General features: G+C 40.6%; 1 protein-coding gene across 7 annotated transcripts in view; it reads left to right on the forward strand.

Annotated features, from left to right (window-relative positions):
• Positions 1-24,467, forward strand: part of LETMD1 (LETM1 domain containing 1) — a 116,200-nt gene that overhangs the window by 83,255 nt on the left and 8,478 nt on the right. For all 7 annotated transcript variants that reach the window (XM_056562643.1, XM_056562639.1, XM_056562641.1 and 4 more), the window contains 4 exons: positions 4,081-4,267; positions 4,915-5,016; positions 18,863-19,015; positions 20,748-20,844. In XM_056562643.1, the coding sequence (XP_056418618.1) occupies positions 4,081-4,267; positions 4,915-5,016; positions 18,863-19,015; positions 20,748-20,844 (539 nt within the window). The remainder of the gene's footprint in view (positions 1-4,080; positions 4,268-4,914; positions 5,017-18,862; positions 19,016-20,747; positions 20,845-24,467) is intronic.

A 24,467-nucleotide genomic window follows, 5' to 3' on the forward strand; every position in this document is an offset into this window, starting at 1 on the left:
TTTTTTAAAGGGACCAGTTAAGTTTTGAAGTGAATATGAGGGTCTTTATGTAAAAAATCCCCTATAATGGACCCCATTATGAAAACGGCACCCCCTCAAAGTATTCAAAATGACATTCAAAAAGTTTAACCCTTTAGGCGTTTCACAGGAATAGCAGCAAAGTGGAGGAGAAAAATCAAAATCTCCATTTTTTTTACACTAACATGTTGTTGTAGCCCCATTTTTTTTTTCATTTTTACAAGGGGTAAAAGGTAAAAAGGCCCCCCAAAACTTGTAATTCACTTTCTCTCGAGTAAGGAAATACCTCATGTGGATGTAAAGTGTTCTGTGGGTGCAGTAGAGGACTCAGAAGGGAAGGAGTGACAATGGCATTTTTGGAGAGCGAATTTTGCTGAAATAGTTTTTGGGGGGCATGTCGCATTTAGGAAGCCCCCATGATGCCAGAACAGTAAAAAAAAAACGCACATGGCACACTATTTTAGAAATGACACCCCTCAAGGAATGTAACAAGGTGTAAATGGAGTCTTTATACGTATCCCACAGGTGATTGACAAACTTTTGTTAAAGTGGGACAAAAAAAAAAAAAAAAAAAAAAGTGTAACCCAATTTCTTCTGAGTATGGAAATACCTCATATTTGGATGTAAAGTGCTCTGCGAGCAAACTACAGTTGGAGAGAGAATTTAGTTGGAATGGAAGTCGGGGGCCATGTGCGTTTACACAGCCCCCCGTGGTGCCAGAACAGTGGACCCCTCACATGTGACCCCATTTTTTAATCTACACCCCTCACAGAATTTAATAAGGGGTACTGCACCCCTTATTAAATTCTGTGAGTGGTGTAGTTGTCACATTTACACCCCACTGGCATTTGACAGATCTTTGGAACAGTGGGCTGTGCAACTGAAAAATTTAACTTTTCATTTTTAAGGACAACTGTTCAAAAAAATCTGTCAGACACCTGTGGGGTGTAAATGCTCACTGCACTCCTTGTTACATTCCGTCAGGGGTGCAGTTTCCAAAATGGGGTCACGTTGGGGGGGGTCCACTGATCTGGCACAATGGGGGCTTTGTAAACGCTCATGGCCTTCAATTCCAGCCAAATTCTCTCACCAAAAGCACAATGGCGCTCCTCTTCTCAGCCCTGTAGTTCGCCAGCACAGCACTTTACATCCACATATGGGGTATGTTCTTACTCAGAAGAAATGGGGTTACAAATTTTGGGAGACTTTTCTCCTATTACCCCTTGTGAAAATGAAATATTTCTGGTAACACCAGCATTTCAGGGGGAAAAAAAACTAATTTTTCATTTTCATGTCCAACTTTAATGAAAATTCGTCAGACATGTGGGGTGTTAAGGCTCACTATACCCCTTATGTTCCTTGAGGGGTGTAGTTTCCAAAATGGGGTCACATGTGAGTGTGTTTATTTATTTTATTTTTTTTGCGTTCATGTCAGAACCGCTGTAACTATCAGCCACCCCTGTGCAAATCACCAATTTAGGCCTCAAATGTACATAGTACGCTCTCACTCCTGAGCCTTGTTGTGCACCCGCAGAGCATTTTACACCCACATATGGGGTATTTCCGTACTCAGGAGAAATTGCGTTACAAATTTTTGGGGTCTTTCTCCTTTTACCTCTTGTGAAAATGAAAAGTATGGGGTAACACCAGCATGTTAGTGTAAATTTTTTTTACACTAACATGCTGGTGTAGCCCCTCACTTTTGCTTTTCATAATTGGTAAAAGGAGAAAAATCCTCCCCAAAATTTGTTACGCAATTTCTCCTGAGTACGGAAATACCCCATATGTGGCCCTAAACTGTTGCCTTGAAATACGACAGGGCTCCGAAGTAAGAGAGCGCCATGCGCATTTGAGGACTAGATTAGGAATTTGCAATAGGGGCGGACCCAGATACAAGGATGGGGCTTGTCTCCACCAGTGCCTCCAGCTATAGCAAAACTCCCAGCCTTCCAGGACAGTCAGTGGCTGTCCGGCAATACTGGGAGTTGTTATTTTGCAACAACTGGAGGCTCCGTTTAGGAAACACTGCCGTATTAAACGTTTTTCATTTTATTGGGGGGGGGGGGGGGGACGTGTGTATGTAGTGTTTAACTTTTTATTTTGTGTAAGTGTAGTGTTTTTAGTGTACATTCACACAGGCATGGGTTCACAGTGAGTTTTCCGCTGGGAGTTAGATCTGCGGCGGAAAATTTGCCACAGCACAAACTTGTAGAAGGAAACCCACCATAAACCCCCACCTGTGTGAATGTACCCTGTACAGCAGTCATTCTGGTCCGATCACAGCCTGGCGAACGGGGGTGATTGGAAATACGGAGGGCGTACAGGTACACCCTCTTTTTTTAAGTACTGATCAGGAGAACTAGTGGCTCTCATAGATCTTTGTCTTGCTACTCCATTAGAAGCCTATAGGGCAGAGAGTCAGAGATTTAAAATGGCATGTACACTTAAATAATTGCATTTAGGTGTTTCATTTAATCCCATTGTCACAGGTGTACCAATGCAAAATTCCTTTTACAAACATTTGTGAAAGAATGAGTCGCTCTAAAGAGCTCAGTGAAATTTAGTGTAGTACTGTAAAAGGAGTCGCTGCAACAAGCCAGTTTGTGAAATGTACTGCCTCCTCTTCCACCATCAGCCAGGAGTCGTATTATTAAAAAGTGGAAGCGTGTACAAACCATAGCAACTTAGCCACAAAGTGAAGACCATGCAGGTTCAGTGTGTTGAGGTACATAAAAGTCACCAACACTCTGCTGACTCAATAACTGCAGAGTTACAAACCTCATCTGGCATTAAAATCCGCCTAAAATCTGTGCACCAGGACTTTTTTTGGCATGGGTTTTCAAGCAGCTACACACAAGCCTTACATCAACACAATGCCAAGCCCATTTATATGGGGTTGTTTTTCAGGGGTTAGCATAGGTCCCTTAGTTCCAGTGAAGGAAAGTGCTTTAGCATACCTGGACATTTTGGATAATTGTATGCCTCCAACTTTGTGGGAACAGTTTGGGTTTGGCCCTTTTCTGTTCCAGCACAAAGCAAGGTCCATAAACAAATGGTTGGACAAGTTTGGATTGAAAGAACTTAACTGGTGCGCACACAGCCCTGACCTCAACCCCATTACGTTTGGGATGAACTAGAATGGACATTATAAGCCAGGCTGCCTTTTTGATTAATGAGAAACTCCCTACCGAAATTTCCAAAATCTTGTAGAAAGTCTTTCCCAAAGACTAGCATATACTAGTGGTACTCCGGTGGAAATTATTATTATTATTATTATTATTTTTTTTAATGAACAGGTGCGAGAAAGTTAAACATATTTGTAAATTACTTCTATTAAAAAAAAACTTTACCCTTCCTGTACTTTTTAGCAGTTGTATGTTACAGAGGAAATTCTGTTCTTTTTTTTTATTTATTTTTTGTCTTGTCCACCCTGCTCTCTGCTGACACCTGATGTCTGTATCAGGAACTGTCCAGAGCAGGAGAAAATCACCATTGCAAACCTATGCTGCTCTGGACAGTTCCTGACACGGACAGAGGTGTCAGCAGGGCATTGTGGACAAGACAAAAAATTAAAAAAGAACAGAATTTTCTCTGTAGCATTCAGCTGCTATAAAGTACTGGAAGGGGAGATTTATTAATAGAAGTAATTTATAAATCTGTTTAACTTTCTGGCACCATTTGACTTATAAAGACCTAAAGAAAAAAAATGTTTTCCACCGGAGTACCCCTTTAATGCCTATGGATTTATAAGGGGATCCTAACAAATTTACATGTAGTTTGTGTATGTATACAGTTAAATAGTTTTGAGCTAACCTTCAATAATTGCATTGCAGTGGTCTTTTCAATTTTCGGCAGGAGTAACCAACTTTATGTGTTTGGGGTTTTTCTCGCTGACATATGATTTCAGAAAAAAGTGGAATAGGCATGTCGAATTTTAACACTTAATCCTTTGTCTCCCCACTGAGAACACATGCACATAGCTTTTGGCAAACAGCTATTTAAGGTTTATGGCCTCTTTCGCAGTTTAGATAGTGTGTTTACCAATTTTTCCATTTTCTTTAGGTATTTGTTTCCCAGACAATTGCTAATCCGGCACTTTTGGACTCCAAAGCAACAGGAGGAGTTCTTAGAGATTTATCATAACAAGCGGAAAGAGCTTTATGAGGATGTTTTAGACAGTATTCTAAAATCTGTTTGCTACGTGACGGAGCAGACTCTGCAGGATCAGATTCGACATTTGGTCAATCAGGTAAGAGTTAAGAACTAGTGTTCACGCATGAACAAGTCCTAAGTATTTGTGGCCTCCCTCTGTAGCTCCCATCAGGAAACTTATCTTAAGATTTTAATCAGATTGTATAGCGTCCCTGTGGTGCTAGGTAAAACTCCAGAGGCAGAAGGAAAATTACAGCACACCTATTAATTATTATTTTTTTTTTTACTGTAAATTTTTATTTAATTTTTCAACAAGGAAAACCATACAGACAACAAATGTCAGGGAGGTAAGTCCCTGTAGGGTAAAGAAGCAGCACACCTATTCCTAATAGTATCATTACATGAATATAGCTGGCAACACTTAACCTGAGAAGTTCAGCACACTGCACAGCAAATCTTTCAGTTCTTTGTTTTATACCTGATTTTAGTACAAAGAGCTTTAAGTCTTTTAGGTCTTTTTCTGTATGTGCTCAATTCATTCATTTCTTACTATATCCTTTGCTGTTATGTCCTTTAGACCACATTTAATATTTTGGTGCAGATCTTTTCATTACACCTCTTCTCTGGGTAGTTTCCACTACTAGTTTTGGCTTACAATTACTCATGTAAAATGCTGAGCAGAATACAGCATTTTTGTATGTTTTATTGGGCAAGAAACAGGCTCTTACCCATTTTATACTCTAGGTACAACAAGGAATTCATCCAAAGGTAGAAAACATTCAGGAATTCAAAGCCGCTTTCTCAGGTCCACCTTTATCTATGACCAGCCTTGATATCCAGCAAATGGTAAGAACAATAGTGGACAACGTTAATAAACATTTTTTTTTTTTTTTTTTGGGAAAGCTACTGTATTTCATTATTGTGTGTACAAAAAAGAAAAGGATGTTTTGTCTAGAGGGACCACTACAAAGATCTGATCTCTCTGGAAGGCTTGTCGTAGCTTAAAGGAGAACTCCAGAACATAAAAATTGTCCCCCATACTGCCGGCAGTAAAAAAAATAAAGATGTACATACCTTCCTCCGCTCCCCCGGGGCCTCCGGTAACCGGCTCCGGTCTCTGCCGCGATCCACTTCCTGGTGGTCGGATGAGTCTTACTGCGCTCAGCCAATCACCGGCTGCAGTGAAGTCCTGACTTGGCCGAAGATAGGCTGAGCAGCAGTGTGACGTTTTCGGCCGCAGGTGCCGGTGTCCTGAAGCGTTTTCACACTGCTGCTCAGCCTATCGCCGGCTGAGTCGGACTTCGCTGCGGCTGGTGATTGGCTGAGCGCAGTATGACTCATCCGGCAACCATGAAGAGGATCATTGAGGAGGCCGGAGCCGGGTAACGGGGGAGCGGAGGAAGGTATGTACATCTTTATTTTTTTACTGCCGGCAGTATGGGCCACAACTTTTATATTCCGGAGTTCTCCTTTAATACAGATGGCTCAATGATTTCTGCATGCTTGCATCACTCACTTGTCACTTTTTCTATCCAATCTGATGGCAAAGCATTCTGGCACTGGGCTATGTGTGGTCAGCACATCATCTGGAGTTCATTTATTTAAATAAGGATTGATCTGACAATACATTTACTGCGCAGTCAAGAGAATATTATATAAAATTTGCTTTCAACTTTGTTCTGGAGCTCTCAGAAAAGGCTAGAGATAAATTAATTCCAACGTCCCCCTCTAGAAACATACTAATTATGTGACATAGTGTTTTGGTTCAGCCAAAACACTGTCACATAATTATGTCACATAAGTGAGCCCACTCCTCACATTTTTGTAAATATTTTATCTATTCCCATGTGACAACAAACGTAAATTCATATAATGTTGCAGAATCTTGTGATACTTTTTTTTATTGGACTAACAGTATTTTGTAGAGATAAGCATTCAGGAGTCAAAATCAGATGACAACTCTGAAGAAATGACCCGCTGCTACAACGTAAAGTAGTGAGTGCACAGGGTTTAATGTTGTGTCCCCTCAAAATAACTCAATACACAGCCACTTATGTTAAACCTTGGCCACCATTATTTCCTTTAAAGGGGTACTCCAATGGAAAACATACAGTCATGGACGTAAATGGCACCCCTGAAATTTTTAAAGAAAATGAGGTATTTCTCACAGAAACGGTTTGCAATAATACATGTTTTGCTATACACATGTTTATTCCCTTTGTGTGTATTGGAAATAACCAAAAAAGGGAGGAAAAAAAGCAAATTGGACATAATGTCACACCAAACTCCAAAAATGGGCTGGACAAAATTATTGACGCCCTTTCAAAATTGTGGATAAATAAAATTGTTTCAAGCATGTGATGCTCCTTTAAACTCACCTGGGGCAAGTAACAGGTGTGGGCAATATAAAAATCCCACCTGAAAGCAGATAAAAAGGAGAGAAATTCACTTAGTCTTTGCATTGTGTGTCTGTGTGTGCCACACTAAGCATGGGCAACAGAAAGAGCAGAAGAGAACTGTGTCAGTACTTGAGAACCAAAAGCTTCCCAAGGTTAAAAGTCTATCTCCAGAGATCTAGCTTTTCCATTGTCCACAGTGCGCAACATTATCAAGAAGTTTGCAACCCATGGCACTGTAACTAATCTCCCTGGGCATGGACGGAAGAGAAAAATTGATGAAAGGTGTCAACGCAGGATAGTCCGGATGGTGGATAAGCAGCCCCAAACAAGTTCCAAAGATATTCAAACTGTCCTGCAGGCTCAGAAAACATCAGTGTCAGCGCGAACTATCCATCAACATTTAAATGAATACAATACAGGAATATGGGTGCACTACTGTGGGAGATGTATACAATGACATTGGCTATCCCTCAACACTGATGTTAAAATTGAGACATTCGCCAGTATATCCTTATATGAAGGACACACCAGAGCCCGCACACCAACACCAAGGTTTCTCAAGATGGTGCGAGACCTACGCTAATCCTACCTGTGCTTGATAAGCAAAACAGGGGCCAGTGGGCAATTACGGCAGCATTCGGTCGACTCACAACTTCCTCCCAGATACCCTCCAGCGTGACTGAGCACACATGCAATGGGAGGAGGGAGGCAAGCTGCAAGCCCCACCTGAGTTGGCTAATATGGGTTCCTGGCCTCACAGGTGCTACCTTAATGCTGCCTTGAAGATATTCAAGGCGCATTAATTTTGGAGTTTACACACCTCCAAGTATAAAACAAGTTGTAACATTTAAATGAAATAAAACGCTATGGCAGGAGACCCAGGAGGACCCCACTGCTGACACAGAGACATAAAAAAGCAAGACTACATTTTGCCAAAATGAACTTGAGTAAACCAAAATCCTTCTGGGAAAACGTCTTGTGGACAGATGAGACAAAGATTGAGCTTTTTGGTAAAGCACATCATTCTACTGTTTACCGAAAACGGAATGAGGCCTACAATGAAAAGAACACAGTACCTACAGTGAAATATGGTGGCGGTTCAATTATGTTTTGGGGTTGTTTTGCTGCCTCTGTCACTGGGTGCCTTGAATGTGTGCAAGGCATCATGAAATCTGAGGATTACCAACGGATTTTGGGTCGTGCTATACAGCCCAGTGTCAGAAAGCTGGGTTTGCGTCCGAGATCTTGGGTCTTCCAGCAGGACAATGACCCCAAACATACGTCAAAAAGCACCCAGAAATGGATGGCAACAAAGTGCTGGAGAGTTCTGAAGTGGCCAGCAATGAGTCCAGATCTAAATCCCATTGAACACCTGTGGAGAGATCTTAAAATTGATGTTGGGAAAAGGCGCCCTTCAAATAAGAGAGACCTGGAGCAGTTTGCAAAGGAAGAGTGGGCCAACATTCCGACTGAGAGGTGTAAGAAGCTTATTGATGGTTATAGGAAGCGACTGATTTCACTTATTTTTTCCAAAGGGTGTGTACCCAAATACTAAGTTAAGGGTGCCAATAATTTTGTCCAGCCCATTTTTGGAGTTTGGTGTGACATTATGTCCAATTTGCTTTTTTTCCTCCCTTTTTTTTTTTTGCTTTAGTTCCAATACACACAAAGGGAATAAACATGGGTATAGCAAAACATGTGTTAGTGCAATCCTTTTCTGTGAGAAATAATACATTTTCGTGAAAAATTTCAGGGGTGCCAACATTTACGACCATGACTGTATGTATGTATTTATTTATTTTTAATCAACTGGTGCCAGAAAGTTACAGATTTGTAAATTACTTCTATTAAAAAATCTTTACCCTTCCAGTACTTATTAGCAGCTGTATGCTACAGAAAAAAATAAAATTATTTTTGAATTTTCTGTCTAACCACAGTGCTCTCTGCTAACACCTGATACATTTCCAGCTCCACCTATACCTTGAGGTCTGAATCCTAATATAGTTTTTTTTTTTTTTTTTTTTTTTTGGCACTACGGGTATAGTTCAACTCAGTACCCCGGTATAAGGCATACCATTAATTATAGTGTGTAGCCACCCAAACTCTCAACTTTTTTATGTGAGATACTGTGTATATATAATGTGAGGGGTGGACTGACTTATGGCTACTTAATGTGGGGAACCTTCTTCTACCTAATGTGGGGAACCTGCTACTACCTAATGTGGGGAACCTGCTACTACCTAATGTGGGGAACCTGCTTCTACCTAATGTGGGGAACTTGCTACTACCTAATGTGGGGAACCTGCTACTACCTACCTAATGTGGGGAACTTGCTGCATACCTAATGTGGGGAACCCCTAGAAGTAGCACCCCCATCATCCGTCAGCTCATGCTATTACCACACGGGGGTAGGGGGAATGGAGGTTGCTGGTGGATGATGAGGAGTGTATGATGGGGGCATTTATATGTAAGGGGCGCATGTGGCCCAGCCGCACCCAGCTGCTACCTCCAGTGGCCCCCAGATAATTGGAGTTTGAGACCCCTGATATATAATGTGAGGAGTGGACTGACTTATGTGAGATACTGTATATATAGTGTGTGGGGTGGACTGACTTATGTGAGATACTGTATATATAATGTGAGGGGTGGACTGACTTATGTGAGATACTGTATATATAATGTGAGGGATGGACTGACTTATGTGATATACTGTGTATATATAGTGTGAGGAGTGGACTGACTTATGTGAGACACTATATATATAATGTGAGGGGTGGACTGACTTATGTGAGGAGTGGACTGACTTATGTGAGATACTGTATATATAATGTGAGGAGTGGACTGACTTATGTGATATACTGTATATATAGTGTGAGGGGTGAACTGACTTATGTGATATACTGTATATATAATGTGAGGGGTGGACTGACTTATGTGAGATACTGTATATAATGTGAGGGATGGACTGACTTATGTGAGATAATGTATATATAATGTGGGGATGGACTGACTTATGTGAGATACTGTATATATATAATGTGAGGAGTGGACTGACATATGTGAGATAATGTATATATAATGTGAGGAGTGGACTGACTTATGTGAGATACTGTATATATATAATGTGAGGAGTGGACTGACTTGTGAGATACTGTACATATAATGTGGGGATGGACTGACTTATGTGAGATACTGTATATATAATGTGAGGGGTGAACTGACTTATGTGAGATACTGTATATATAATGTGAGGAGTGGACTGACTTATGTGAGATAATGTACATATAATGTGGGGATGGACTGACTTATGTGAGATAATGTATATATAATGTGAGGAGTGGACTGACTTATGTGAGATACTGTATATATAATGTGAGGAGTGGACTGACTTATGTGAGATACTGTATATATAGTGTGAGGGGTGGACTCACTTATGGGAGATACTGTATATATAATGTGAGGAGTGGACTGACTTATGTGATATACTGTATATAATGTGAGGGGTGGACTGACTTATGTGAGATACTGTATATATAATGTGAGGAGTGGACTGACTTATGTTATATACTGTATATATATATATATATATATAGTGTGAGGGGTGAACTGACTTATGTGAGATACTGTATATATAATGTGAGGGGTGGACTGACTTATGTGAGATACTGTATATATAATGTGAGGAGTGGACTGACTTATGTGATATACTGTATATAATGTGAGGGGTGGACTGACTTATGTGAGATACTGTATATATAATGTGAGGAGTGGACTGACTTATGTTATATACTGTATATATATATATATATATATATATAGTGTGAGGGGTGAACTGACTTATGTGAGATACTGTATATATAATGTGATGGGTGGACTGACTTATGTGAGATACTGTATATATAATGTGAGGAGTGGACTGACTTATGTGAGATACTGTATATATAATGTGAGGAGTGGACTGACTTATGTGAGATACTGTATATATAATGTGAGGAGTGGACTGACTTATGTGAGATACTGTATATATAATGTGAGGAGTGGACTGACTTATGTGAGATACTGTATATATAATGTGAGGGGTGGACTGACTTATGTGAGATACTGTATATATAATGTGAGGAGTGGACTGACTTATGTGAGATACTGTATATATAATGTGAGGAGTGGACTGACTTATGGGAGATACTGTATATATAATGTGAGGGGTGGACTGACTTATGTGAGATACTGTATATATGTGAGGAGTGGACTGACTTATGGGAGATACTGTATATATATAATGTGAGGGGTGGACTGACTTATGTGAGATACTGTATATATATAATGTGAGGGGTGGACTGACTTATGTGAGATACTGTATATATAATGTGAGGGGTGAACTGACTTATGTGAGATACTGTATATATAATGTGAGGAGTGGACTGACTTATGGGAGATACTGTATATATAATGTGAGGAGTGGACTGACTTATGGGAGATACTGTATATATAATGTGAGGGGTGGACTGACTTATGGGAGATACTGTATATATAATGTGAGGGGTGAACTGACTTATGTGAGATACTGTATATATAATGTGAGGAGTGGACTGACTTATGGGAGATACTGTATATAAAATGTGAGGGGTGGACTGACTTATGTGAGATACTGTATATATAATGTGAGGAGTGGACTGACTTATGTGAGATACTGTATATATAATGTGAGGAGTGGACTGACTTATGTGAGATACTGTATATATAATGTGAGGGGTGGACTGACTTATGGGAGATACTGTATATATAATGTGAGGGTTGGACTGACTTATGGGAGATACTGTATATATAATGTGAGGAGTGGACTCACTTATGTGAGATACTGTATATATAATGTGAGGAGTGGACTGACTTATGTGAGATACTGTATATAATGTGAGGAGTGGACTGACTTATGTGAGATACTGTGTATATAATGTGAGGAGTGGACTGACTTATGTGAGATACTGTGTATATAATGTGAGGAGTGGACTGACTTATATGAGATACTGTATATATAATGTGAGGAGTGGACTGACTTATGTGAGATACTGTATATAATGTGAGGAGTGGACTGACTTATGTGAGATACTGTGTATATAATGTGAGGAGTGGACTGACTTATGTGAGATACTGTATATATAATGTGAGGGGTGGACTGACTTATGTGATATACTGTATATATAATGTGAGGGGTGGACTGACTTATGTGATATACTGTATATATAATGTGAGGAGTGGACTGACTTATGTGAGATACTGTATATATAATGTGAGGGGTGGACTGACTTATGTGAGATACTGTATATATAATGTGAGGGGTGGACTGACTTATGTGATATACTGTATATATAATGTGAGGAGTGGACTGACTTATGGGAGATACTGTATATATAATGTGAGGGGTGGACTGACTTATGTGAGATACTGTATATATGTGAGGAGTGGACTGACTTATGGGAGATACTGTATATATATATAATGTGAGGGGTGGACTGACTTATGTGAGATACTGTATATATAATGTGAGGGGTGGACTGACTTATGTGAGATACTGTATATATAATGTGAGGAGTGGACTGACTTATGTGAGATACTGTATATATATAATGTGAGGGGTGAACTGACTTATGTGAGATACTGTATATATAATGTGAGGGGTGGACTGACTTATGTGAGATACTGTATATATAATGTGAGGGGTGGACTGACTTATGTGAGATACTGTATATATAATGTGAGGGGTGGACTGACTTATGTGAGATACTGTATATATAATGTGAGGGGTGGACTGACTTATGGGAGATACTGTATATATAATGTGAGGAGTGGACTGACTTGTGAGATACTGTATATATAATGTGAGGAGTGGACTGACTTATGTGAGATACTGTATATATAATGTGAGGAGTGGACTGACTTATGTGAGATACTGTATATATAATGTGAGGGGTGGACTGACTTATGGGAGATACTGTATATATAATGTGAGGGGTGGACTGACTTATGGGAGATACTGTATATATAATGTGAGGGGTGGACTGACTTATGGGTGATACTGTATATATAATGTGAGGGGTGGACTGACTTATGTGATATACTGTATATATAATGTGAGGAGTGGACTGACTTATGGGAGATACTGTATATATAATGTGAGGGGTGGACTGACTTATGTGAGATACTGTATATATGTGAGGAGTGGACTGACTTATGGGAGATACTGTATATATATAATGTGAGGGGTGGACTGACTTATGTGAGATACTGTATATATAATGTGAGGAGTGGACTGACTTATGGGAGATACTGTATATATAATGTGAGGGATGGACTGACTTATGTGAGATACTGTATATATAATGTGAGGGGTGGACTGACTTATGTGAGATACTGTATATATAATGTGAAGAGTGGACTGACTTATGTGATATACTGTATATAATGTGAGGGGTGGACTGACTTATGTGAGATACTGTATATATAATGTGAGGAGTGGACTGACTTATGTTATATACTGTATATATATATATAGTGTGAGGGGTGAACTGACTTATGTGAGATACTGTATATATAATGTGATGGGTGGACTGACTTATGTGAGATACTGTATATATAATGTGAGGAGTGGACTGACTTATGTGAGATACTGTATATATAATGTGAGGAGTGGACTGACTTATGTGAGATACTGTATATATAATGTGAGGAGTGGACTGACTTATGTGAGATACTGTATATATAATGTGAGGAGTGGACTGACTTATGTGAGATACTGTATATATAATGTGAGGGGTGGACTGACTTATGTGAGATACTGTATATATAATGTGAGGAGTGGACTGACTTATGTGAGATACTGTATATATAATGTGAGGGGTGGACTGACTTATGTGAGATACTGTATATATAATGTGAGGAGTGGACTGACTTATGTGAGATACTGTATATATAATGTGAGGAGTGGACTGACTTATGGGAGATACTGTATATATAATGTGAGGGGTGGACTGACTTATGTGAGATACTGTATATATGTGAGGAGTGGACTGACTTATGGGAGATACTGTATATATATAATGTGAGGGGTGGACTGACTTATGTGAGATACTGTATATATATAATGTGAGGGGTGGACTGACTTATGTGAGATACTGTATATATAATGTGAGGGGTGAACTGACTTATGTGAGATACTGTATATATAATGTGAGGAGTGGACTGACTTATGTGATATACTGTATATATAATGTGAGGAGTGGACTGACTTATGGGAGATACTGTATATATAATGTGAGGGGTGGACTGACTTATGGGAGATACTGTATATATAATGTGAAGGGTGAACTGACTTATGGGAGATACTGTATATATAATGTGAGGAGTGGACTGACTTATGTGAGATACTGTATATATAATGTGAGGAGTGGACTGACTTATGTGAGATACTGTATATATAATGTGAGGGGTGGACTGACTTATGGGAGATACTGTATATATAATGTGAGGGGTGGACTGACTTATGTGATATACTGTATATATAATGTGAGGAGTGGACTGACTTATGGGAGATTCTGTATATATAATGTGAGGGGTGGACTGACTTATGTGAGATACTGTATATATGTGAGGAGTGGACTGACTTATGGGAGATACTGTATATATATAATGTGAGGGGTGGACTGACTTATGTGAGATACTGTATATATAATGTGAGGAGTGGACTGACTTATGGGAGATACTGTATATATAATGTGAGGGATGGACTGACTTATGTGAGATACTGTATATATAATGTGAGGGGTGGACTGACTTATGTGAGATACTGTATATATAATGTGAGGAGTGGACTGACTTATGTTATATACTGTATATATAATGTGAGGGGTGGACTGACTTATGTGAGATACTGTATATATAATGTGAGGGGTGGACTGACTTATGTGAGATACTGTATATATATATATATATATATATATATATATAGTGTGAGGGGTGAACTGACTTATGTGAGATACTGTATATATAATGTGAGGGGTGGACTGACTTATGTGAGATACTGTACATCTGCATTCAGGTGATTTACAATATGGATTAAAGGGGTATTCCAGGAAAAAACATTATTTTTTTTTATCAACTGGCTCCAGAAAGTTAAACAGATTTGTAAATTACTTATGTTAAAAAAATCTTAATCCTACCAGTAGTTATCAGCTGCTGAAGTTGTTCTTTTCTGTCTGACAACAGTGCTCTCTGCTGACATCTCTGCTTGTCTCAGGAACTGTTCAGAGTAGGAGCAAATCCCCATAGCAAACCTCTTATGCTCCAGACAGTTCCTGAGACAAGCAGAGGTGTCAGTAGAGAGCACTGTTGTCAGAAAGAAAAGAACAACTCAGCTTAAGCATCTGAAAACTACTGGAAGGATTCAGATTTTCTTTAATAGAAATAACTAACAAAGCTGGCATAAAGATGAAGCTTGCACTCACCGTTCCTGTAGAAATTCTTCATACGGTCATTCCGTTCTGGCAGGGAGACTTCGGGGATGCGGGATTCTCCAAGGCAAACAGCTGTTTTCGCACACACCTGGCCGGAGGAAGCACACAGGTGTGTGCGAAAACAGCTGTTTGCCTTGGAGCATCCCGCATCCCCGAGGTTTCCCTGCCAGAATGGAATGACCGTATGAAGAATTTCTACAGGAACGGTGAGTGCAAGCTTCATCTTTATGCCCTATTTATGCCAGTTCTGTTGCTATCCTTCAGCTTTGCACCCTGTCGGTAGTACCACAATTATTGAATCCGGCTGCTGTCCTGCTGGGCTTACTGACTTTCCTTTTGTGTCGACACAGATGGATTCGTATAATTTTGCTCTCTGAATTTCCTTTTTCAATACTAATTTACAATCTGTTTAACTTTCTGGAGCCAGTTGATATAAAAAAAATATATATGTATGTATTTTTTTTTCCTGGATTACCCCTTTAACCCCTTAACAACCGCGGAAGTAAATGTACGTCCTGGTTTGGCGGGACCTGGATGTACATTTACGTCCTGTGTATAACCGCGAGCATCGGAGCGGTGCTCGTGTCATACACGGCAGATTCCGGCTGCTATCAGCAGCTGGAGACCCGCCAGTAATTGCCGACATCCTCGATCGTGCGGATGTCCGCCATTTAACCCCTCAGCAGCATCTGCAGCAGTGCGGTACTTTGAATGGATGATCGAATCGCCCGCAACGCTGCCGCGGCGATCCGATCATCCAGCATGGCGGCCGGAGTTCCCCTCACCTGGCTCCGGCCGTCGAGCAGACCAGAGCAGAAGTCATCACCAATAATATTGATCGGTGCTATGTCCTATGCATAGCACTGAACAGTAGTAGCAATCAAAGGATTGCTATAGATAGTTCCCTATGGGGACATAAAAAGTGTATAAAAAAGTAATGTAAAAATAAAAAGTAAAAAAATGTGAAAAATCCCCTCTCCCAATAAAAATGAAAATTGTCCGTTTTTCCCATTTTACCCCAAAAAGCGTAATTTTTTTTTTTAATAAACCTATTTGGTATTGCCACATGCATAAATGTCCGTACTATCAAAATATAATGTTATTTATCCCGTACGGTGAATGGCGTAAGCGTAAAAAAAATTAAAAAAAAGTCCAAAAATGCAGCTTTTTTGTCACATTTTATTTAAAAAAATTTATAAAAAATTATCTAAAAGTTTTATATATGCAAATGGGGTATCGATAAAAAGTACAGATGACGGCGCAAATAATGAGCCCTCATACCGCCCTATATATGGAAAAATGAAAAAGTTATAGGTGGTCAAAATAGGGCGATTTTAGATTGATTTTATACAAAAAGTTTTAGATTTATATTTTTGTACCGCTTAAAAAAAAAATATATAAAAGTATCTAGCCATGGGTATCATTTTAATCGTATTGACCCACAGAATAAAGAACACATGTCATTTCTACCGTAAAGTGTACAGTGTGAAAACAAAACCCTCCAAAATGTGCAAAATTGTGGTTTTCACTTAAATTTCCTCCCTAAAATAAAAAAAATGTTTTTGGGTTCGCCGTACATTTTTATGGTACAAAGTACAATTGGTCACGCTAAAAACAAGCCCTTAAATGGGTCTGTAGATGGTAATATAAAGGCGTTATGGATTTTAGAAGGCGAGGAGGAAAAAACAAAAATGCAAAAATAAAATTGGCTTGGTCCTTAAGGGGTTAAGCATTCTCAAGTAGGAAACACTGTTTAGAAAAGTTTATTTCTATGTTAAGATGTTTTGCATGTTGCGCTGGTGTTTACAGATGGGTATACACCACAAACTCCTGGGCTGCAGCCCGGATTCACAAAACTAAAAAGTGACAACTGTGTACTACCTAATCACAATACCTAGGGGATATAAGAATAGATGTGGTACAATTCTTCCACTAACAAACGGTATGGCAGATGTGCAGATCTCTGCTAAATACACAGTACACAGTGGTGATCTAAGATTGTCAGATCATACCCTAATTAAAAATGCTTCGCTGTAAAAAAAAGGTGCTTTTAAGTGGCTATTGCCCTAGCATGTGGAGGAGGGTATGATCTGACAGTCTTAGATCATCACCACTGTGTACTGTGTACAGTGGTCCCTCAAGTTACAATATTAATTGGTTCCAGGACGACCATTGTATGTTGAAACCATTGTATGTTGAGACCATAACTCTATGGAAACCTGGTAATTGGTTCTGAAGCCACCAAAATGTCATCCAAAACTAGGAAAAGGTGAGGATTAAAGAAAAATAAGTAGATAACTAATACAGATAAAGCAAATCCTTACATATAAAAGTAATAAAGTTCTGCTGGGAGCTGTAATCACTGTCTAGGTCATTGTTTCCCAAGCATGGAGCCTCCAGCTGTTGCAAAACTACAACTCCCAGCATGCCCGGACAGCCGTTGGCTGTCCGGGCATGCTGGGAGTTGTAGTTTTGCAACAGCTGGAGGCACCCTGGTTGGTAAACAATGGTTTATGTAGAGGACAGGAGCTTCTTCAGGGTCCTATACAGTACACACAGTGTCCCAAATGGAGCCGCCCTTACTTGGTGTCCAAAGGAGCAGCTAAGGAGTAGTACAGAACTTGTAGTTCCTCCCTGTACTGTAGGGGGTGCTACCAGACAGCCAGTCAGTACATGCACTTCAATAATACAGGTAATTTACAAGTAAAATACCCATTCTGATTGGTCAGTTCCTCCGGTTGTGACATGTTGCACAGATCTGGACTGTCCGTAGCATTGTATGTTGAGTCTGGTTTCAAGTTACAATGGTCCAGAAAAAAAATTGTATGTTGAAACTATTGTATGTTGAGGCCATTGTAAGTTGACGGATCACTGTATTTAGCAGAGATCTGAACATCTGCCATACCGTTTGTTAGTGGAAGAATTGTACCACATCTATTATCTTCTTTCCCTAGGTATAGGGGTGGGGCAGTACACAATTGTTACTTTTTAACTTTTCAGTTGGGATATATGTATGTTAAATATGGCACATTAAAAAGGTATATTTTAGGTGAAGGAATTTAATAGGGATTTTGTGACTCTGGGCTGCGGCCTAGTATATTGTAGTCAATTGTCCCCTCACCCACCCAGCTAGGGTGTCTGCAAATACCCATGGTAGAACATAAAATCAGATCCCCTAGGTTTATATTATTCTGACCCTTAGGCAACCTATGGCTGCACACATAAGAAAATATTTATCAAAACTACTAGTGTAAAGGAAGAGTGATGCAGTTGCCCATAGCAACCTTTTTAGCTTTTATTTTTCAGAGCCTTTTTGAAAAAGAAAGAAGCGAACTGGTTGCTATGGGCAACTGCACCACTCTTCTTTTTCTACACAGCTTTTAATAAATCTCCCCCATAGTGCATTTATTATCCTATTCTTCCAAAAAGTACTGCATCAAGAGGAGATTAGCTCTGCAGAACAGGATCCCATGTATAATTTACATTGAAGGAACTCCATATGAAATCAGATGCGCACACAGTGGTCCAAGATATATTATGGGTGTATACAGTTGTTTAGGACTGTAATATAGCTGTGTAGGGTTTTTTCTGGCCTACATTACACATTTGCTGTCCCTTGTCTGTGTGTACTATACTGCTGCCTCTCTCATTTACTTATCGTAGCAAATCCACCTGTTTTTCCTAAGGGATCCACAAAACCTGCATTGTTATTGAGGTTTTAGGAGAGTCATGAGAAAGCGTGTCCTATGAAACTCAGATGGCTAATACAGTCTTTTGTTTGTGCAGAAAGCTTTAAGCCGTATTATGTTCCTGACACCACACCTTCCAGCTTTTTTCCTTCAGCGTCGGCTCAGATCACACATTTTTGAAATTCATCACCTGGATGGTGCCCTGCTCCAATATGGAGTGAAAGAACTCACTGACGAAGAAGTGAAGAGGGTGAGTTGTGTATCGCAAAACACGTCAAGGCTGCTAGCCTGTTTAGAGAACATTACTACTACTACTACTACTACTACAACATAAAATAAGAATAATATTATTAAATGTATATGTACAGTGGTCCCTCAAGTTACAATATTAATTGGTTCCAGGACGACCATTGAATGTTGAAACCATTGTATGTTGAGGCCATAACTCTATGGAAACCTGGTAATTGGTTCTAAAGGCACCAAAATGTCATCCAAAAATAGGAAAAAGTGAGAATTGAAGAAAAATAAGTAGATAACTAAATAAATAGATAAAGCAAATCCTCACATATAAAAGTAATAAAGATCTGCTGGGAGCTGTAAATCACTGTCAGCGTTTCCCATGCAGGGAGCCTCCAGCTGTTGCAAAACTACAACTCCCAGCATGCCCGGACAGCCAAAGGCTGTCCGGGCATGCTGGGAGTTGTAGTTTTGCAAAAGCTGGGGCCACCCTGCTTGGGAAACACTGGTCTATGTAGAGGACATCTTCTTCGGGGTCCTGTACAGTACACAGTGTCCCAAAAAAGTAATGGAGTCGCCTTCACCTGGTGTCCAAAGGAGCAGGTAACCCTAAAGTGTACAGAACATGTAATACCTCCCTGTACTGTAGGGGGCGCTACCAGACACTAGTCAGTCCATACACTTCAGTAAAACATGGGTTTTACCAGTGAAATGTCCATTTTGATTGGTCGGTTCTTTCAGCCATTGACACGTTTCACAAATCTGGACTGTCCACAGCATTGTATGTTGAGTCTGGTTTCAACTTACGATGGTCCAGAAAAGACCATTGCATGTTGAAACTATTGTATGTTGAGGCCATTGTAAGTTGAGGGATCACTGTATATATTTTGATTTGGTAGATTAGTTGGAATTTTCTATTTAAATGTTTTCGTGAATAAAAAAAAAAAACAGTATACAAACGTTGCACAATTGTTACTGCATATATGTGCATAACAATTCTATTTGCTTCATGTACATGTTTAAAACGTACCTAGATTTCCCACCTAATATTTCATAATATTGTGTGATGATTGGATTGTGCCACACAATAAGATGGTTGTTGGCAAAAAAGGCTTTTTCTGCCAATTCCACCATAAAGATGCAAGAAGGGAATAAACTGACGCCATATGCACTTTTGACAGCAGCTTATCAAAGGATTGGGATGAAACTCTACAGGTTTGATACCACTTTTCCCCTACATCAGGACACAGTTGACAACATATTTATATATAAATATATATATTTATTTTGCCGTTCCTATATTGGCAGGTTCTGGACAAATTTTCAAGTGCAGTTTTTCTGTCGCAATGGTTTGTGGTCTATGGATACGTTGTAAATCACTGTTCAGTGGGGAATTGGACAGCAATCCAAACAATGGGCAGTTTTTCTAAATGGAAATGACAGAAATTGCCCGACAACAATTATTATAATTTATCTCCTGCTTATGTATCTTGGTATCAAGCAAACTCTTCTTCATTTTATGCTTCTGAAAGACAAAAAAAAAAAAGAGTTCTGTGAAGGATCTTTTTGATTCTTTCTTTGTTTCACAGATTCTATAATACTTGTATAAGCTGTTTTTAATGGTGTTAATATTTATATATTTATATTATATATTTGTTTCTGCATGTTGTGTATCATTATATGGTCTGACATAGGAGCACTCGAAGTCCAGCTATTGTTAACGTTGCAGTTTCCATGGTTTTCAGGCCTGTTATATGAGAGGGCTAAACTCCACCCACCTCAGTATAGAAGATTGTAGAAAATGGTTAGACTGCTGGCTCCTGCTATCGGAAAAATTAAAAGGTAAACATTGTTAACCATTTTGGAAAATGTTAAAATGAATGCGTAACTAGAATATTTTGCTTATATATTGTGGAATTGCATTTACAATAATTTTTCCAGTAAAATGACTGCTTTTACAAGTTGGGGCGATTCTGGTAATATTGGAAAGAACACTTCTGTAACCCCTTCCTCTGGTGCCGTCTGTAATCTATCCTTGCAGAAATGCTCCATTGACAGAATGCACTATGGTTAAAGGGGTACTCCACTAGAAAAAAAAATGTTTTTTAAATCAACTGGTGCCAGAAAGCCAGGAAGGATTAAGATTTTTTAATAGAAGTAATTTACAAATCTGTTTAACTTTCTGGCACCAGTTGATAAAAAAAAAAATAATAATAATTCCCAGTGGAGTACCCCTGTAACCCCTTAAGGACCACAGGTTTTTCCATGTTTGCACTTTCATTTTTTCCTCATCACCTTCTAAAATGTATAACACTTTAAATTTTGCACCTTCAGACTCATATGAGGGCTTATTTTTTGCGCCACCAATTGTACTTTGTAATGACCAATCATTTCACCACAAAATTTACGGAGAACCCAGAACAAAAATATTTGTTGAGCAAAATAGGAAAAAAACTTCATTTTGTAAATTTTGTGGGGCTTCAGATTTTTCGCAGTGCACTTTTCAGTAAAAATGACACCATATATTAATTCTGTAGGTCCATACGGTTACAATGATACCCAATTTATATAGGTTTTATTTATTTTACTACTTAAAAAATGTTTTAACTACATGCACCAAAATTAGTATGTTTAAAATTGTCCTCTTCTGACCTCTATAACTTTATTTTTTGGTATATGGAGTGGTATGAGGGCTCATTTTTTGCACCGTGATCTAAAGTTTTTATTGGTACAATGACTGTTTGCTTTGATCGGACTTCTTGATCACTTTTTATAAAAAAAATTTAGGGTATACAAAGTGACCAAAAATACGCAATTTTGGACTTTTGGAATTTTTTTTACGTGTACGCCATTGACCATGCAGTTTAATTAACCTTATATTTTTATAGTTCGGACATTTACGCACGCGACGATACCACATATGTTTATTTTTATTATATTTATATATTTTTTTTCTCTATCTGCTCCATTGGGGGACACAGACCGTGGGTGTATCTTGCTTTCTCTAGGAGGTGTGACACTATGGTAATAAAAAGTCAGCTCCTCCCAGCAGGATATACCTGCCTTCAGGCTCTTAGCTAGTCAGTTTAAGCTTAGTGTCTGAAGGAGGTGGACATGGTCTGGTTTGCTCCAGACCAGGTCTTCTGTTTTTTTTATTTTCCTAGTATAGGGACGTGTTAGTTTTTTTATTCCTTTTTCTTTTCTGTTTTCAGGTGGGGACTCAGGGACTCCGGTTCCCTGTTTCCCCATTGAGAGTAAGGGGGCACAGACATTGCATATATGCGCTGTTAACCCCCTCTCGCCAACAGTCAGCGCCTGGGTGGTACCTCATGGGTCCAGGTCCCCCAATGTGTCTGCTCGCCTCGCTCGCGCATAGCAGCTAGGCGTGATGCAGGGACCATAAGCTGACTGAAGACTTCTCTGAAGACTCCATTAGGTAAGTTCTTCTGACTGAGGTAAGTACTTTTCTCCACAGGTACGGACTTGCAACCTCTGGAGACCCCCTGTTTTTGGCCCACCCTTCTTATGGAGCTTGCTTCTTCAAGGGCTTAATTTTTATTCTGGGGGAGCAGTGGCACTAAGGGGGCAGTAAATTGGGGCTCTTCACTTTATATCTGTGTGTGGGGCTTTTCACATATATGTGTGTGTGTGTTAGGGCACTATGTTCTCAGCGCAGCGCTGCTACGGGTCGGGTGCTCTCAGCACCGGCTTTACTTTCACTTTGTTCACAGCGCCTTATACGCGGCTGACTGCCGCGGTGCTGGTACTAGCCGGGCGCTTTAGCGCCGGCTTAGTTTCTCTTTTTCCGGAAGTCTCTGCTGGCGTTAGGCCGCCCGCTTTTCCCCCCGAGCGCATATGCGACCGAGAGGTGCGCTTGGGATGAGGAGCGGGCGCCATGACAGTTCTTCTAGGCCGGTCTATAGCTCCGCCCACAGGGCTGGGAGCTCTCAGAGGCGCCAAAGCAGCCTCCAATCAGCGCCGTGGGCGCGAATTTCAGTATGAAAGGGTCAGTTAGTTAGTGCCTGGCTTCGGGCACGCCCGTCTCTTCCTATTGGCTGGCCTGTTCCTCCACTATAGCTGCACGGAGCGAGCTCTCCTCTCTGCAGCTGACAGGGGACACAACCTTTTTTTCTCTTTATGTCCGTACCCAGGACTGTTCCTCCCTCTAAACAGAAACCTGGAAGCTCAGTGACTTACTATGTCTGTAAGCACTGTAATACCAAGATGTCTGGCTCCGCTGAGCCCACTTGACCTGCCTGCTCCACTGCTCCCCCAGCCTGGGTTTCTTCCCTGACCCAGTATATGGCTGACTTGACCCAAGTCTCCCATTCGGTGGCTGAGGCCTCCCGGGAAATGGTGTCCACCTTGAAGGGGTCTTCCCTGCCAGGACCTCTGAGAGGGCCCGCTCTTCGTCTCTTCGTACTTCACGCTCTCACAAGCGTGCTAGGGGCGCCTCGTCTGACTCTTACATTGAGTCTTCAGATATACATGAGCGTTCCCCTCGCGGGTCTCGCCCCCCCCTATCATCTGGGCACAAACGTCGCTCCTCCAGAGGACGTTCTCGGAGTCGCCGCTCTGACACGCCAGAGCCGCGTACCCGGTCTGGGTCACCCCCCTCCAGGTCTGCCTCTACTCATTTACATTCCCCTGGTGAACTAGTGGACGAGGCTTCCGAACCGGCATCTGATCCAGAGGACCGCTCGGACTCTATTGCAACAGTGTACTCAATGGTGACTGCCATAAGAGACACCTTTCACTTAATGGACCCAGGATCTTCGGATGTCAATCCAGAAGTATCCTTTCATGGTACTAAGCCAGCACCTAAAAGGTTCAGCTCTCACGCTGACTTTGATGACATTCTGGAATCCGCATGGAAACATCCAGACAAGAGATTCCCGGGAATCAAGACAATTCAAGAACTTTATCCATTTGACAAGGACTTTGTCGCTAAGGTGGCTTCCCCTCCCTCTGTGGATCCACCAATCTCCCGGATCTCTAAGGCGACTACACTGCCTCTGGCAGATGCCGCTGCCTTCAAGGATCCCGCAGACAAGAAGGTAGAATCTTTAGCGAAGTTCGCTTCTGAAGCAGCTGGCTCCTCTCTTATTCCCATCTTCGCCGCGACATGGGTGTCCAAGGCCCTGTCGGAGTGCTGCCAAAAGCTTCATCTGGATGTTTTAGCGGGATCCCCCAGAGGATCTATCTGCTCTGGCTCTCCAGTGCGCTAAAGCTGGAGACTTTCTGTGCACAGCTTCCATGCTGTCAGCCCGTTGTTCTGCCTTTGCTGTAGGTCACCTAGCGGCCCTCCGCCGATCTATGTGGCTTAAAGCTTGGAATGCGGATGCCGCTTCCAAAAGGTCTCTCACTGAGCTCCCCCTTACGGGCGGCTGTCTTTTTGGCAAACGCCTTGATGAGATTATCTCTGAGGCAACGGGAAGTAAGAGTTTCTTGTTACCTCGAAATAA

The sequence above is a fragment of the Hyla sarda genome, chromosome 2, assembly GCF_029499605.1.
Source record: "Hyla sarda isolate aHylSar1 chromosome 2, aHylSar1.hap1, whole genome shotgun sequence".
NCBI classification, from domain to species: Eukaryota; Metazoa; Chordata; class Amphibia; order Anura; family Hylidae; genus Hyla; species Hyla sarda.